Source organism: Pongo abelii, chromosome 20, assembly GCF_028885655.2.
Source record: "Pongo abelii isolate AG06213 chromosome 20, NHGRI_mPonAbe1-v2.0_pri, whole genome shotgun sequence".
In the NCBI taxonomy this organism is placed as follows: domain Eukaryota; kingdom Metazoa; phylum Chordata; class Mammalia; order Primates; family Hominidae; genus Pongo; species Pongo abelii.
In genome coordinates, this window is record NC_072005.2 from 7969391 (window position 1) to 7986739 (window position 17349).

Genomic DNA, 17349 nt, shown 5'->3' on the forward strand with positions numbered 1-17349 from the left:
CTGGAGTGCAGTGGTATGATCACAACTCACTGCAGCCTCAACCTCCTGGGCTCAAGCAATCCTCCCACCTCAGCTTCCTGAGTTGCTGCAACTACAGGAGTGCACCGCCATGCCTGGCCAGCTTTGTATTTTTCGTAGAGATGGGGTCTCGCAATATTGCCTAGGTTGGTCTTGAACTCCTGGGCTCAATTGATCTTCCTCTCTCGGCCACCCAAGGTGCTAGGATTACAGGAATGAGCCACTGTGTCCAGCCTGGAGTCACTGTTTTGATTCCCATGAAAGACAACGCCCCATTGGAAGTAAACGGCTTTCCTACAGACACCTTTCTGATGGAGGTTGTGGTGTGGAGCTGCAGAATGATTCTGAAACGCGCTCTCTGATGGGATCAGTCTATCATCCCCGTGGTTTCTACTCTGTGGCTGTGCCGTCGCCTGCCAGCGGGGCTAAGTATGGCTTTCAGGAGTGCGCACCCTCCCGACCCACCTGAATCTCTGCGCCTGGTGGTGAACGGGGCCTCCGAACCGTCGCGCTGGCGAGTGGTACAGCTGCGAGAGGAGTGCCACGTTTTTGTTCTGGTTGGGGTTGGCTGCAAACTTCACTGTGATGGGCTCAGAGGAACCTGGGGGTTTATGACCATTGAAACTGGTAATTGCCTCTTCTGCCTCCGACCGTTTGTCAAACCGGATAAACGCAACCCCTCTGGACAAACCTTTTTAACAAATCAACAAAAACGGAGTTAGGGGGAAAAACGCTAGGACTTTCAAAACTGAAAAGCAAAAGTCAGGTCAGTCTACTGTGGGCCAGGCTGGAAGTCTGGTTAAGGAAATAAACAAAAATTAAACCTAAAAGTGAAAACAAATGGATGGAGTAAAGAAAACCAATGACTAACAGAAGATTAAAGCTTCAGACTTTCTTCCCGGCTGAAGCCATGACTCTACAGTGTCGGCGCCCAAAGACATTTTGGTGACAGACATCCCCAATAGACACCCAGGCCTCTTATTTGGAAGAAAGCAACATTAGGAAACAGCACATCCACCGTCACTATTTAGTCGCCAGGTGCCTGCCACAGAGTGGGTGCGTGGGTGTGGTGTGTGGTTGGTGGGTGACAGGGTTGGAGTGGGGACTGCGTCTGAGAGATCCTCCCTGGGCTCTGGGGCCACTCTCCTGGCTGCTGTCTCTGGGCCCGCTGTGACAGCAGGCCTTGTGGCCGAGCCTGCTGCAAAGGTGCCCAGCTCAGCCTGCATGCCTTCTCCTTCATGCCAGGAGGGAGTGGGATCCTGTGGCCACCCGCTGCCAGCTCCATGCTGCCGCTGTCACCTCACTCCTGTCTTGGGATACTCCACTCTAAGGTCCTACACCCTCCCGTGGGCCCCAAATTGCCGTCAGAATCAAATGAGGCCAGAACACTGCCCAGGCTCACACAGCAGAGCTGAACCTATCCACAGGCTCGCCAGGCAGGCCTGGGGTCCCTGTGTGGGAAGGGCCAGGGCCCCAGCAGCCAAGCCCAGAGGGCACCTTCTCTTGCCACCTCAACTGACCCACCCAAGGGCCAGTCCCGGTTTCCCGGCTAAACCCAATCCCTGGACGGAGCAGTGTGAGACCTGAGGCCCGTCCTGCTGTGGGGGACACTGGTCAGCTGGGGCATGGGTGTGAGATGCCGAGCAAGGCGGGTGGAAGGAGAGCATGGCTGTCCTCCACTCCTGCCCATCTATACGCTAGGCCCAGGAGGGAAACATGAGTAGCCCGTCCCTTGAGGAACCTGGGGAGCGGGCTGGAAACTGGATGAGGGGGATGGGGATGAGGGCACACTGAGCAGCAGACTAGCTCCTTCTCCTGGGGCAAGGACACGATGGAGTCAGGGGAAGGCCCAGGGGTGGGGGAGGTGACAGCTGAGGGGCCAGTCTGAGAGTGACATCACTAGGCGGGAGTTGCGGGTGTGTCCTAGTGGGAGAGGCTGTCACAGACAGCCCAACCCAAACACCCTGGTTCTCAAGACTTTTAGTCAAGCCAGGCCAAGGCTCGTGCCTGTGGTCTCAGCTACTCCAGAGGCTGAGGCAAGAGAATCGCCTGAGGCCAGGAGTTCAAGACCAGCCTGGACAACATAGTAAGATCTCACCTCTTAAGGAAAAAGAACGACTTCCAGTCAAAGGGTGTCTTAAGTCAGGTTTCTTCTCCAGGCAAAGGCCTCTGGCGCATGGTAACAAACAATGACCAAAGCCAGGCAGGCAGGGCCTTGGGTGACCTGTCCAGCGGGCACCCAACTGTCCCCATGTCCTGTCTCCATGCCTCACGCGGCACCTTACTCCACCACTTCCCAGAGGGTCCCGCCAGCTGCCCCCACAATCGCGACACTGCAGGCCCCCCGTGAGCACACAGACAGCAGCTTTAGTAAGGTCAGACCTAGCGCTACGCACATGTGCCAGGAATATTCTGGGGCTCAAGCTCATTTCTGAGCTGCTGCTCAGAAGGAACACCTGAAAACATAACCCTGACAGATGCTGTTTTCTTTGAGTCTCTCACGACACGAATGACAGCTTAGTCAGTCTTGGAAACCTAAATGAAAATCTAACTTTAGGCAAATACGACTTAGAGCTGACGCTGGCCAGCTCGTAGGGAAGCTGGCTCCAAGCAGATGGCTTCATTCTGTTTCTAAAGACCCTGCGGCCCAGCAGAGAGAAGGCATGCATGCAAGTGTCGGTTCCTCGTCTGGGGTTGTAGAGTGGCTTTCAAATGCAAACTGCCTGAGTGAGACGAAGAAAACTCTAGTAAGGGGGGTAGGAGGGATGCTGTTTAACACAGGGGGATATCAATTCACTCAATTATTTAATGGATGTATACTTTCTGAAGATGGCTCTGCATTTTTGTTTTGTTTTGTTTTTTTCTTCTCCTAGTGTTTTTTATTTATTAATTTTTCTTAAGATGGAGTCTTGCTCTGTCGCCCAGGCTGGAGTACAATGGCACGATCTCAGCCCACTGCAACCTCCACCTCCCCGGTTCAAGTGATTCTCCTGCCTCAGCCTCCTAAGTAGGTGGGACTCCAGGCGCCTGCCACCATGCCCGGCTAATTTTTATTTTATTTTACTTTATTTATTTATTTAGAGACAGAGTTTCGCTCTTTTTGCCCAGGCTGAAGTGCAGTGGTGCGATCTCGGCTTACTGCAACCTCCGCCTCCCGGGTTCAAATGATACTCCTGCCTCAGCCTCCCCAGTAGCTGGGATTACAGGTGCCTGCCACCATGCCTGGCTAATTTTTTGTATTTTTAGTAGAGATGGGGTTTCACCATGTTGGCCAGGATGGTCTCGACCTCTCGACCTCGTGATCTGCCCACCTCGGCCTCCCAAAGTGCTGGGATTACAGGCGTGAGCCACCATGCCCGGCCTATTTTTAGTACAGATGGGGTTTTGCCATGTTGGCCAGGCAGGTCTCGAACTGCTGACCTCAGGTGATCCACCCACCTTTGCCTCCCAAAATGCTGGGATTACAGGCGTGAGCCATGGCCCCTGGCCCCCTTGTGTTTTTTAGAATTTAACAGCAGAGTCCAAGAAACGGCATAATCTCCAGATGAATACACTATAAAGTTCACAATTAAGGTGGATATAGAAGCGAAGGAATAAAAAAAATTAAGCTCTGTCAGCTCAGGATGGGATTTTTTTCTCTTTTTTTAAAAAGAGTTGGGGGTCTCACTATGTTGGCCAGGCTGTTCTGAACTCCTGGGCTCAAGCAATCCTCCCACCTCAGCCTCCCAAAGTATTAGGATTACAGGCGTGAGCCACTGCGCCTGGCCATCCTCATCTATTTAACACTAAAAAGCCCATCACAGGAAGGCAAACTCCACACAGGCTGGCCTGCCACACACTTCCCTGCTGGCCGCCTTGGGCCTCATGAGATCCCAGCAACAGGCACCCTCTGTCTCCAGCAGAGGGAGCCACAGCCCTGGGATGGGAGCCTCACCTTCCCACCAATTCTGCACCCTGGGGTGGGAACCAGAGCCGGGAGACTCTCCTGGCTCCCTTCTCTCTGCCTCCCTCACTGCTCTGCAAAGATGCCAAAGGTTCCTTAGGCCACCTTGAGGTTCACAGCCGACCCTGGGGGCGCAATACTGAGGTGCCCCCAACACCCTGGGAGACACTACCTTGCAGAGGGAAAGGAAGCAATGCCCCCAGCAGCTGTGTGCAGAGGGGAGTTCCCCCTGCCTGCGGCCCGTGTGTGCCTGAGAGACTAGGGAAGGCCCCAGGAGGGTTGGGTGGCTGGAGGTGTGTTCTCAGGCATTGGGGGCTCCAAGTGGAGCACAGGCTTCCCTCATCAGGGCCATACTGGACACAGACAGGCCGAGGCAGAGCCGTGCATGTGGGGTCTAGAGGAGGAGGGGAGTGGACTGTGGGCCAGTGAGGTCGGCTCCCCCGGCCCTGGGCCCTGCGCAGCCAGCTCAGATGCCCCAGTGCAGAATGGGGGGCAATAAACCCACACACTGGCCCACTAACAGGATCGTTCGCTCAGCTGGCACTTGAAGGTAAGTGAGGGGACTTCAGAGACCACAGGAGACTCTTCTGGTGCAGACCAGGGGAGTTTACACCGAGTAACTGGCATCCCCTGACCCTCTCCCCAGAGCAAAGGCAGAATGGCGGCAGCCGTGCGAGTGAGCCCTGTCCTTCGGCACTGCCCGGTGCCAGGGCGCGAGTCTGTGCTAGGCTACAGGCAGCTCCCAGGGCCCCCATGAAGTGCAAAGGGGCCCTTCTCCTCCTTGGGCCCCAGCGGGAATGAAGGCCGGCAGGGGCAGAGCCAGTGCATGCCAGGTGGGGTTCCTACAGCCGGAAAGAAGGAGGGAGAGAGACTGATAAGGCCGCCCACCCCAAAGCATGCAGCTCAGGGGATGCAGGACAATGTGCGTGCTCCTCTAGCCTGCAGGCCAGGAAGGCCCCACCTGTGTGCACATGAAAGGTGAGGCTCTGGGCTGCTGGGGGAGTGCTGCTGTCCTCTCAAAAAGAGGTCACCTCAGAGCATGACTTCCTGTGGCCCAACTACTCGGTGTTATTTCAACATCACAGTCAAGGTGGGGCACACACAGTCTGTGTGGGAAGAATATGAAAACCACCCATACAACACATGGGCCTCACTGGGCTCGGGGAGCGGACTCTTCCCTGCTGGTTAGTTAGCACACTCTTGCTCCTGCCCCAAACAGAGCTGAGCGATCCTAAATCCCCTCAGGGTGGCCCGAGCTCCCTGTCCCCCAGGCGGGGCCACGTGCAGGGCTTGGCAAAGGATGTGGTGGGGCACTAGTTCCTAGCCTAGTGCGGCAGGCGGGCCAGACAGTGGGGCCGGAGCACAGCCGTGGGCGTGAGCGTGTCCCCTGCTCATCTCCGCCTGACGGCGTCACACAAAGCCCAGAGCCCACGTCCAGTGCCAAGACGGACTGGGAGGGCCAGCAAAGTGGCCAGGATTGCCTGCCCATTAGAGGAATTCACTGCCATGTGCTCTGTGCACTTTAGATGTGCTCCCCAGAGAGGGGCATCCGAATTCTGGGGATTTGGGCCATCAGACTACTGCACCCCAAATGCCTGCAATGAAAGCCACAGTGGACAAATGTGCAGCAGCCTTTTTTTTTTTTTAAGAAATAGGGTCTTGCTCTGTTGCCCAGGCTGAAGTGTAGTGGCGTGATCACAGCTCACCACAGCTGTGAACTCCTGGGCTCAAGCAATCCTCCCACCTCAGTCTCCTGAGCAGCTGTGATGACAGGCCCGTGCCACCGCACCTGGCTGCAGTATCTTTTTTTTTATTTTTTTTTGAGATGGAATCCCGCTCTGTTGCCCAGGCTGGAGTTCAGTGGCGCAATCTCGGCTTGCCGCAATCTCCGCCTCCTGGGGTTCAGGCGATTCTCCTGCCTTAGCCTCCCGAGTAGCTGGGATTACAGGCGCCTGCCACCACACCTGGCTAATTTTTGCATTTTTAGTAGAGATGGGGCTTCACCATGTTGGCCAGGCTGGTCTCGAACTCCTGACCTCAGGTGATCCGTCCGCCTCGGCCTCCCAAAGTGCTGGGATTACAGGTGTGAGCAACCACACCCAGCCTGCAGTGACCTTTTCACCCCATTCATGGGCAAGGCCAGGACATTTGGGTGCCTAAGGGAAAGTGCTAGAATCTCTTGGTGTTTTCACTGTACATAAAATGCTGGCCTAATCCCCAGATTTTTTTTTTTTTTTTTTTTTTTTTTAAAAGACGGAGTCTCGCTCTGTCACCCAGGCTGGAGTGCAGTGGCAAGACCTCGGCTCACTGCAACCTCCGCTTCCCAGGTTCATGCCATTCTCCTGTCTCAGCCTCCCGAGTAGCTGGGACTACAGGCGCCCACCACCATGCCCAGCTAATTTTTTGTATTTTTAGTAGAGACAGGGTTTCACCATGTTGGTCAGGCTGGTCTCGATCTCCTGACCTCATGATCCACCCGCCTTGGCCTCCCAAAGTGCTGGGATTACAGGCGTGAGCCACCACGCCCAGACATCCCCAGCTTCTTTTAATGCCATCTTACCTCCTCAGCCTCCTCAAACCAAAGCCAACGTCTTCTCATTTTGGTGCTGTCCTCGTTTGCGGAATAACTAATGACATTTAAAATCAAATGGTGATCTGCCTTCCCTAGAAAACCCAGCCCCCACCTGGAGAACACCCTCCCCACGCGTCTGGGGCCCCTCTGGTACCTGTAGTCTGATCCACGAGGACCCGCGAGTTGATGATCCGCCCAAACCGAGAGAACATGTCTTCTACGTCCTTCTGGGTCATGGTCCGCGGGAGCCCGCTGATGTACAAGTTGGCGTCTTTGATCACCTCTGAGCTCGGGCGAGCATACGACACCTTGAGAACACAACCACTTTCCGAGATTAGTACAGGCACGTGGCCAAGGCATTGAGGAGGGTGCTGAATGTTGGGTTAGGAAAAGCCAACACTGCGTGTTACAAATCATGCAGGGAACGATTATCATCACTGACGCTCACCGCCTGCAGCCGCATGGTGGCAAGCTCACTGAGGGATGGGCCATGAGCCGGGGTGCCTGGCAGCGCTTCCTCACTGGGTGCTCACCATCCTCAAGGAGGCAGGCGTGACTCCTATGTCACAAAGCCCAGCAACCGAGGGCCCGCAGCTTGTGGGTGGCTACCTCTCTGATGTGCTGGACAGTGAGCCGGTGCCACAGATAGGTCCTGGTGCCTGAAAGCAGCCCGTGCTGCAGCGGGCAAGCAAGCTGGGAGCTACTGGGAACACATGAGACTCCCCTGCCAAAGGGCAAGCTTGCCACAGAAGCCCTGACGGGGGCCGTGAGTTCTGGGAGGACCCCAAGTTTGTACTCAAATCCACTCAAGTGTTCAATATTAAACGACTCAATGCCTTTTGGATTTATATTTTGCAAAATCAAAGAAAACTGAAGAGAACCTTCTGGGTGCTTTGACAAAATGGTACATTCATCATTCCTGTGGAGAGGGTGGTGAGGGGAGCCCGGAGACCAATGCAAGACAAGGTCTTCGGTGCTTTCTCAGGTTGGCGCTGATGGCCGTGCAGACCCCATGGGCCCAGAAGGAGGAAAAGGACCACGGCGGAACCCCTCTGCCTGTGAAGGGGCAGCCTGGCAGGACTCACAGCCTCGTCAGTAGGCTGGAATATGGAGGAGGGAGCAGGAGCTGTGTTCCCAAGAAGGGTGGGGACTTGAACTTGTGTGAAAGGAAGTTCGTTCCCTTTGAGTGAGGGGCACAGAACTGATGAGCCAAGGTAACTGAGACCAGAACGCAGGGAGAAGCCGCCGCTCAGGAGTCACTGGGCAGAATCTGTGTGCCGAGAACACACACACAGCATCCTCTGAGAAGCTCCTATCATGTTCCAGAGAAGGAACAACAGACATTGCCCCTGCTCATAGGGCAGTGGGCGGCCCAGCAGAGGAACAGGACAGCCCCACAAGGAGAGGAGTGTGGGGCTGGAGGCCAGCTCCGCCTGGTAGCGGTGGGAATCGAGGGAGCATGTCACTACGGAGCCTATGAGGTCTCTGGGGAAGCCGTGCTGCTCTCAGGCCGGGGGCACCTCCATCAGCCTGTGGACAGGAGCTCTGGGGACACTTGCTCACCCCATGATGTGGGTCAGGGGCTGCCAGTGCTGTCCCCAGAGAAAAAGAGGCTGCCTTGGCCCCCAGCCTCCCCTAGTGTCCGGGCCTGCCCTGGCTCTCTGCAGACCCGTGTGGACTGGGGCAGTATTTGGGGGCCTGCCAAACCGTGACCCTGGCGCCGGTGGAGCAGAGCTGAGGCTGACACTGACTAGACCTACTGCCGTCCCTGGATGAAGCCCCAGAGGAGAAGTGCCTTAGAGCCAAATGCTGGGGAAAGCTCTGATGCCTCCCAAGGACAGGTGTCTCCAAGGACCATGGGAACTCTGCTTTCCTCTTCTCTCTGGACACTGTCATGTTCAGTCAGGCTAGAATCAGAGCAGCTGGTGCACAGCGGGCGTGCACTGACCTGGGGCTCCCCGGCCCCTCGGCCAGAACCCTCTTTCCTAAGCTCCCAACATCGCTTGCTCTTTTGCCTCAATCAGGTCTTTTTCTGGCTGCCCATTCTCAAGAATTCATCCAGTGAGGGGTTCAATCGTGTTCCCCCCACCCCACAATCCAAATTCATATGCCGAAGTCCTAACCCCTCGGGACCTCAAAACGTGACCCGATTTGGATACAGTCATTGCGGATGCAATCAGTTAAGACGAGGTCACACTGGTATAGGGTGGTCTCTAATCAAATGTGACTGATGTCCTTATAAAAGAGGGAAATTTAGGCCAGGTGTGGTGGCACAGGCCAGTATTCCCACTGTTTTGGAGGCTGAGGTGGGAGGATCGCTTGAACCCAAGAGTTCAGCCTGGGCAATATGGCAAGACTCCATCTCTACAAAAAATAAAATTAGCTGGTTGTGGTGGGGCATACCTCTAGTCCCAGCTACTCAGGAGGCTGAAGTAGGAGGATCACCTGAGCTCAGGAGTTTGAGGCTGCAGTGAGCCGTGATCACACCACTGCAGTCCAGCCTGGGTGACTGAGTGAGGCCCTGTCTTTAAAAAAAAAAAAAAAAAAAACTATTTTTTTTTTGGCTGGGTGCGGTGGCTCACGCCTATAATCCCAGCACTTTGGGAGGCCGAGGCAGGTGGATCACCAGGTCAGGAGATCAAGACCATCCTGGCTAACATGGTGAAACCCCATCTCTACTAAAAATACAAAAAATTAGCCGGGCATGGTGGCAGGCGCCTGTAGTCCCAGCTACTCGGGAGGCTGAGGCAGGAGAATGGCGTGAACCAAGGAGGCAGAGCTTGCAGTGAGCCGAGATCGCGCCACTGCACTCCAGCCTGAGTGACAGAGCAAGACTCCGTCTCAAAAAAAAAAAGTATTTTTTTTGAAAAAATAAATTCAATTTAGAAAGGCGGGAAATGTGAATACAGGCACTCTCACAGGGAGAAGGCTGTGTGAAGATGGAGGCAGACACTGGGGTGATGCTTCTCTAAACCAAGGAATGCCAGAGACCGCCAGCCTCCACCAGAAGCTGTGAGAGAGGCCTGGAACAGATCCCTTCCTAGTGCCTTCGAGAGAAACCAACCCTGCTGACACCTTGGTCTTGGGCTTCCAGCCTCCAGAACTGTGAGTTGATACCCTTCTTCTGTTGAAGCAACCTGGCCTGTGGGGCTTTGTCACGGCAGCTGAGCAAACTCCTGACCACTCAGCTTGCCACAGATCCCCCCACTGGCATCAACGCCCAGTTCCTCCTGTCCCTATTTAGTTCTTGACTGCGTTGATCATGACCTGACACGCTACATTTTTTATTTATTTTTTTAGTTTTTTTTGTAGAGACAGGGTCTCACTATGTTGCTCAGGTTAGACTTGAACTCCTGGGCTCAAGTGATCCTCCTGCCCCAGCCTCCCAAATGGCTTGGATTACAGGCATGCACCACCCTGCCTGGCATCTATTTTACTTATTTAACTTTCAACTTTGCAAACAGACTCTGTGAGGGCCAGACTTGTGTGTCTCCTGCCGTATCCAAAGCACTCAGAGTAGCCTCAGGTGAACGGCAGGCATCTGGGGACCGCTGTTGCGTGAGTGGAGTGCATAGTAGCCGCTGCTGTGAAGAACGCCTGCCTATCTGCACTGCAGTCCCCGGTGCTGGCTTCTGTGGGTGACAGGAGTTTTGCTGTTCTGGTTCCTGAGGCTTGGATCTCACAATGTGCTGGGGAAGCCTCCAGGTGACAATGTTAAGTGCCTATAGCCACACACAGCACCCAGTTTCACACCCTGGCTTTGCCCCTCCATCCCTCCGTGACCTTGGCAGAGCTGTTTCACTACTCGAAACATCAGCTTCTTCAACCCGAATCTGGGGACCATTTTTTATGGGGCTATGGAGAGGGCACGTGAGATACAGGATGGAAGGTCTGGCCCCCCGTCAGCCTTTGGTAAGCACTGGCTGTGTGTGGCACACAGGGAGCCAGCAGTGATGCAGAGCTGCACACAGAGACTGTGCAGCATCCCGGCAGGGACACCGAGCTGCATCTGGGACATGCTCAGCCTGTCGCCTCCATGCAGGACCACTCCCATTGTGGCTGCCTGGGCTGCTACTACGGGAAAAAGATAGACAGGGATGAGGAGACAGGACTCCTCCTTCTCCACTCTGCCACCAAGGCAATGACATCAGGACCAAAGAGGACAGAGCAGACAGGGTGAAGGCAAGGCACATCTGGGCTTTCTGTGCAGGGCTGGGGCCTCAGAGCCCAGGATGAGCACAAGGCTCCGGGAGACCCCGCCTGCAGGGGAGGAGCAGGGCAGAGGCTTGGGGCCAGCCTGCAGCTCCCATGATGTGCCTGGCCACCGGGTCTCCTCTAGGATGCGGCCCTTGCCTTGTGCCCTTGCAGGTCCTGCTGCTCAGAATACCCTCATCTCTACCCTGGCCTGGCTAACTCTCTCTCCTCCTCCAGATCTCAACTCTGGCTTTCTTTAGGGAGCCTCCTCTGGCACTGGCCACTATTATAGGCTCCTGAGCCCACCCTGGGACCACCTTACAGAGAATAGTGGGCACCGCTGGGCTCCCCGAGGGCGGACCATGGGCCAGTGACCCCCAGCACCTGGCAAAGGGCTTGGCCCTAGCCTGTATTGTCATAAAGGATTTGTCTGGTCTTTGTCCCAGATTCCTAGGAGGAAGCTTGTAAAACCCCTGGAATTTCTGTCTTTGTTACCATGAGGCCTTGGATCCCACTTGAGTTTGTGCTAAGATGGCTCAGGATGGGCCCTGGCACCAGAAAGACCAAGCATGTGACTAGAGGGCTGCGGCTGTGAGCTGGGCGATACCGGCCTGACCTCCAGGGTGGGGGAGGGGAAAGGGGTGCTGGGGATGGAGTTCAATCACATGGCCGAAGAGTCAATCGGTCATGCATTTGTAATGAGCCCAGTAAACACGGCAGACACCAAAGCTCCACGGAGCCTCCTGGCAGGTGCACAGGTCACATGCAGGGAGGACTAGGCACCTGATCCCACCAGATGCAGACAGGTGAGCTCTGTGCTTGGGACCCTCCCTGTGTGGCTCTTCATTTGGCAGGCCCTGAGTTGCAACCTTTATAAACAAACTGTTATCAGAAGTGTGAGTTCCAGGAGTCATTCTAGTGAGTCATGCACCCTGAAGGGGTGGCAGGAACCTCTGAATTTGTAGCCAGTTGGTCAAAAGTGCAGGGGCCTGGGGTCCCCCAAAGGGTGACTGGCATCTGAGGTGAGGGTGGTCTTGTTGGGGACTGTGGCCTTAAATGTGCGGGGGCTGTGCTAACTCTGGGTGACTGGTGTCAGAACAGAACTGCAGGACACCAGGTGGCATCAGACCAACATGCAATAAAATCCAGGACGAGTTGAACGCACAACTCCATCCAGGCCCTTATCACGCTGCACAGATCAGTCACCTTTAAACTGGGGAGGGCAGGGGATCCGAAGTCCCTCAGTATCAAGGTATCTGGCCCAGTACCAGACACTGGCCAGGGGCTCAGTAAAGGTTTGCGGAATGAACACACTTGGAACACAGAGGACCCCAGGGCCGCGCCAGGGGAACTGCTAGAGGAGCCAGGCCCAGGCAGCCTCGGGGAGACCTGGGGAGAAATTACTTAGGGCTGTCACGTCCCCATGAGGCTGGCCTGTTTCTGCAGAACTAGGACAGTGGTGGGAAGTCATCGAGAAGCAGACTCTGCCGGCAGAGGGCAGGGCCGCCGAAGGTGAGGCAGGCTTCTGCATGCATGGCCGGGATGACAGGGAGGGACACCTGCCCAGGCCTGGGCCCCTGGGGTCCTGTGAGGCTCTGGCTCCAAACTCAGGCAGCCACTCCAGCCTTTCCCACCAACATCAATCCTAGAGAGGTAAGAGAGTCCTGTTTACACACTGGGCACCTGGCTCCTGCATCTGAGTAAACGGAACAGCTGTGCAGGAATAATCAACCATTCTGCTCCACACCTCAGCCTGGCTGCCTCAGAAACAAGAACCTTCAAACATTTTCTAAATGGGGGAGAGAATTCCTAGAGGGGGAGTCCAGGGCCAAGGATAAGCCACCCGGGGCTGGAGGCGAGGAGGGGCTGCCCCTGCTCAGGTGGAATCCCATGGCTCTTGGCTGCCCTCACCAGCCCCCACCAGGGAAGGTGCCTGCACTGGACACGAGGCAGGAGTGGCGCCTGCCCTCAGGGAGCCCACTGCACACCACGTCCATGCGGCATGGGGCGGGTCTGGGAGAGCTGCTGCTGAGCCAGGGTTTGGCCACTGGGTAACCAAGATCATGGGGCAGTCTGAAGGCAGGGACAGAGGCCACCTGTTGGCTGAAGATGCTGTCACTGCCAGGTCAAAGAACCCCTCTTGGTGGGCAGGCAAAAATCCAGGCTCCCAGGCCCACCCTGCAGTGACTCAGGAGGCCCCCCTGTGGCCTTGGAATCTGTATTTTACAGCTCCCCAGGAGGCCCTAATAATTGGCAGGTCCAAGAGGGACCCTTCAGGGTGCCTGATGTGACTCAGGGAGCACCTTTCTCTGGGGCAGGGGAATCTAGCAGATCTAAAGGCTCCCACAGGACCACCTCATTCCAAATGGCCTCGGAGCCAGAGAGGGGATTCTGGCCGGGAAGCCCTCACGTCTGTGGGTATCTTGTGAAGGTGGGCACTGAGGGCAGGTGGGTGCAGTGGCTGCTGCAGGAAGCCCAGTTGCAGGGGCCTGCCTGGGGCACGGGAGGCTCAGGGAAGGCTCAGCAGCACCCAGGACTGACAGGAGACCAGGGAGCAAAGGTTGGAAAGACACGAGGCTTGATCCAGGTGGCAGGAGCTGCCCACGAACCCGGGAGCCAGAAGGCAGACACGTGGGGACGGGGGTAAGTGGGGCTCTGGGTTGATAGCCCCAGTGCACGAGGGCACGGGTCAGATGATGACAGAGGAAATCCATCTGTGTGACCTGGAGGACCTGCGACTCGTCCCAGGAAGCCACTATGGCCCTGCTGGAGGTGCCGCCCCTGGGCTGCTGCACAGTTGGCTTCAAGTCACCTGCCGCTGTGGAGCCTCCACACACAGCAACTGCCTGTCACACGTGGCTATCCTCTGTCTTGTTTACTGTCTGCACCCCCGACCCATGGGGGCACTGAATTTGTCTATTTTGGTCACTGTGGGGTACACAGTAGGTGCTGAGTGAGGTGCTGGGTGAGGGAAGGGTTACAACTGGCCCCAAGGAGCGCAGAGGGAGCGCTGGGCAGGATGGGGGTGGATGGAGCTGTCCAGGGATGGGAACACAGAGAGCCAGGCAGGAGAGACGACAGGGGAGGCCTGGGAGCTGACGCAACCTGTGGGCACCCTGGGCGGGGAGTGGGTCCTGAGACACCCATGTAAGGCCTGGGTCAGATACACCTGACCAGGGTATCTGATGGGAGCCCCCGAGGAGCGGCTGTGCTCATAGTCCCTTGGAGAGTGACTGTGAGGCTGGGTGGGGCCCAGCACAGACCTGTGCCCAAGGCAGGAATGGACGCGGTGGTGATCAGATCCCTTTACCTTAATGGTTTTTGACTGGAGCCTCAAGCCGTTCAGCGTGTTGATTGCTCTCTCTGCATCCTTCGCGGTCACGTAGTTCACAAAGCCATAGCCCAAGCTGTGTCCTGTGCAAGAGAACATGAAGACATTGGTAAGCCAACCATTTGCGAGTGAGGGACAGGGAGGTCGGGAAGCACTATATCTGCCTGGCTTTTGGGAAATGGGATTACAGGTGCTAGCAAACTTTCTTATTTTCTTTGGCAAAGACATACATTTTCTGCAATGAACACAGGTTACTGTTTTTGTTTTTTTTTTAAGAGATAGGATCTTGCTCTGTCACCCAGGGTGGAGTCCAGTGCTGTGATCACAGCTCACCGCCACCTCAAATTCTTGGGCTCAAGACAGCCTCCCACCTCAGCCTCCAGAGTATCTGGGACTATAGGCCCGCTCCAGGAAGCCCAAGCTAATTGTTAAAATGATTTTTAGAGATGGGGTCTCACTATGTCACCCAGGCTGGTCTAAAACTTCTGGGCTCAAGCAATCCTCCCACCTCGGCCCCACCTCGACCTCCCAAAGTGTTGGGATTACAGATGTGAGCCACTGCGCCTGGCCAAGAGGTTTTACTTTTGTAATTAAAATAACCCCAAAAGTTATTTACAAGGAGTATTTTTAAAAAATACTGTGCTACGGACAGCATCTTTCTGAACGACCAGTCCCGTGGGTGCCGGCCGCTCTGTGGGGCCTGGGTGGTGAGGATGAGGAAGGCCACGGCAGTGGACAGGCTGGTGGGACCCCAGTTTGTGTCACTGCTGTTTCTCTGCCACTTCCTTGTCCAGAGCAGGAGGGCCTGCTGGCACCACCCACCACCAGTTCCATTTACCTTCCCAAGCCTGAGACCAGCCCGACCCCGCTGTGGGGCAGAAGAGTCCAAGGAGAGGCCAGGGGCTGAGAATCCCCAGCCCTGCCAGACAGTGGAGGAGAACCAGGTTCACAGGCAGGTGTCCCTGCACCCCCTTTGTGAAACACTCAGCACAGGTACAAGTGAACACTCACTCACTGGATACCATGGGAGGGACTCGGGAGGGCAAGGGCAGGACCAGAGGGGACAGCCTCTGGGGTCAGGGTTCAGAAGGAGCTTCAGAGGACATATGGCCAAATGCTCTCACTAAAGGGGAAGTGAGGAGGCACAGGGAAGAGCGCAATCCCCGTCTCCCGCAGCTTATCCATGCACTTGCAAGGCTGCTGAGCATCTGCTGTGGGCCTGAGCCTCGCCCAGCACTGCTCCATTCCCCCAGCCGGCAGAGCGCGACAATGACCAGGTCACTGAAGAGGCGGCGGCCTTGAGCCCCACTGAGGCAGAGATCCTCCTGGCAGCTGCGCCACGGGCATCCAGATCCATCTCACCGACAGCAAGATTACAAATCCAGCAGAGAGCCTAACCCAGGTTTGCCACTTTCTTTTTAAAATGAATTTTATTTTTCAAAACAGTTTTAGGTTTACAGAAAAATTACAAGGATAATACCAAGTTCCCATATGGCCCCCTCCCAGTTTCCCCTATCGGTACCACCGCAAGTGAGTATGAAATGCTGGTGACGATGAATCTTCCCATTACCTCTGGTCCACGCCCCAGTCGCTTCCTTAGTCTTTCCCTCAGGTTCTTTCCTGCCCCAGGACCTCATCCAGGATCCCACGTGACATTTAGTAGTCACATCCCCTCAGGCTCCTCTCGACTATGACAGTTTCTTGTTTCTCATGACCTTGACGGTTTTGAGGACTGGTCGGACATTCCGTAGACTCTCGATGGGGTTTGATGGAGTCTCTGTCATGGCTGGAGCGCCCTTCTGGTCACACCATGTCAAGGGCACAGGCCGTCAACGTGACTCATGGCTGCTGGTGCTGACCCTGATCACTGGGCCGAGGCAGTCAGTTTGCCAGGTTTCTTGGCTGTAAAGTGACTCCCACCCCTTTCCACACCACCCTCCGCAGAAGGAAGTCAGGACGCCCAGCCCACACTTAAGGCATGGCCCTGACGTAGCAGCTACAGAAATGACGTGCAGTTAGTTCTGCATGGGGCACTCTCTTTCCTAAAGAACAAAACCAAAATCAGATCCTCTAGACCTGTATTTCTAATAAAACTCCACGGGGCTAAGAGACTCAGCTCTGGGGCCCTGGACAAAGTGAGAACCCGGAGCACCAAGACCGCAGGACCAGGCCCGTGTGGAGCAAATTGGGATCGCAGCCTGGAGAACAAGCAACGGAGCAGTGCAGCCAGGTCAGGACTGCCAGGGCCTCTGCAAGTGCTCCAGAGAGCAGTGTGGAACTGGCAGGGCAGGTGTCCCCGCACCCCCTTTGTGACACACTCAGCACAGGCACAAGCGAACACCCACTCACTGGACACCACAGGAGGGACTCGGGATGGCAAGGGCAGGACCAGAGGGGACAGCCTCTGGGGTCAGGGATTCCTGTGATATGGATTGTTGACCACGACACCAGCCTGGCTGGGTTTTTTTCACTCCTGAACACCTGCTCTCGAATTGCTCAGCGCCATCTGCATCCGGGCCCCATCTTTCTGCTCCATAAACAAGCCTGGACCACCTGCCTCCTTGGCTGCGGCGCCTCAGGCAGCCTAAGTGCTGCTTGAGAAAGTCATACACTGGTAAGGACTTGAGCACCAATCCCCGTTCCTGTGTCCTCAGCCACAGCCGGTTCCTCTCAACACAGAAACATGGTCCCTGCTTCCTCATCTCCCAGGTGCTGGGTGGTCCTGACTGGTCCCCTAGGATGGTCACTGCCCCGGGGACCATTTCAGGATGTGTTCCCTGAGCTTTCGGCAGCTCAGGGTAGGGCCTACCTTCTTGGGACACCCCTCCTCTGGGATGTGGAAACCACACCAGGTTTCCGTCTCCCTGGCTGTCCCTCCTCAGGCTCCTCACTCCCTGTCCATTCCATGGAGACCCACGGGCCCTGAGGACCCACCTTTGGCCCTTGTCTCTGCCATATGCTCTTCCTCACCACATGTGCCCACACCTGCCAACATCACCGAGGGAGTCGCACACCCTTGGGCTGCCCGTTGCCTTCCATGGTCAAGCTCTTCTCTGTCCTCAAGGGCCTGACGCACTAACTGAGCACCTACTATGTGTCAGGCCCTGTGCTTGGCTGGGGGTTAGTGATGCATGACAGAGGACGGTCGCTGCCGTCATGAAAGCCGTCACATCCCTGGGGGCAAGTCAGACAACATGGTGGTGAGAAACTGACAAGCATTAAGACAGGGGTCAGGAGGGCCCGTGGCAGAGGAGATATTTTAAACAAAACCTCTGCGTGGCTGGCGTGAGC

General features: G+C 55.9%; 1 protein-coding gene across 1 annotated transcript in view; it reads right to left on the reverse strand.

Annotated features, from left to right (window-relative positions):
- ELAVL1 (ELAV like RNA binding protein 1) overlaps nt 1–17349 on the reverse strand; it is a 43372-nt gene that overhangs the window by 4809 nt on the left and 21214 nt on the right. The window contains exons 3-5 of the mRNA XM_024236970.3: nt 14038–14141; nt 6688–6841; nt 484–709 (exon numbers count right to left, since the gene is read on the reverse strand). Of these exons, the coding sequence (XP_024092738.1) occupies nt 484–709; nt 6688–6841; nt 14038–14141 (484 nt within the window). The remainder of the gene's footprint in view (nt 1–483; nt 710–6687; nt 6842–14037; nt 14142–17349) is intronic.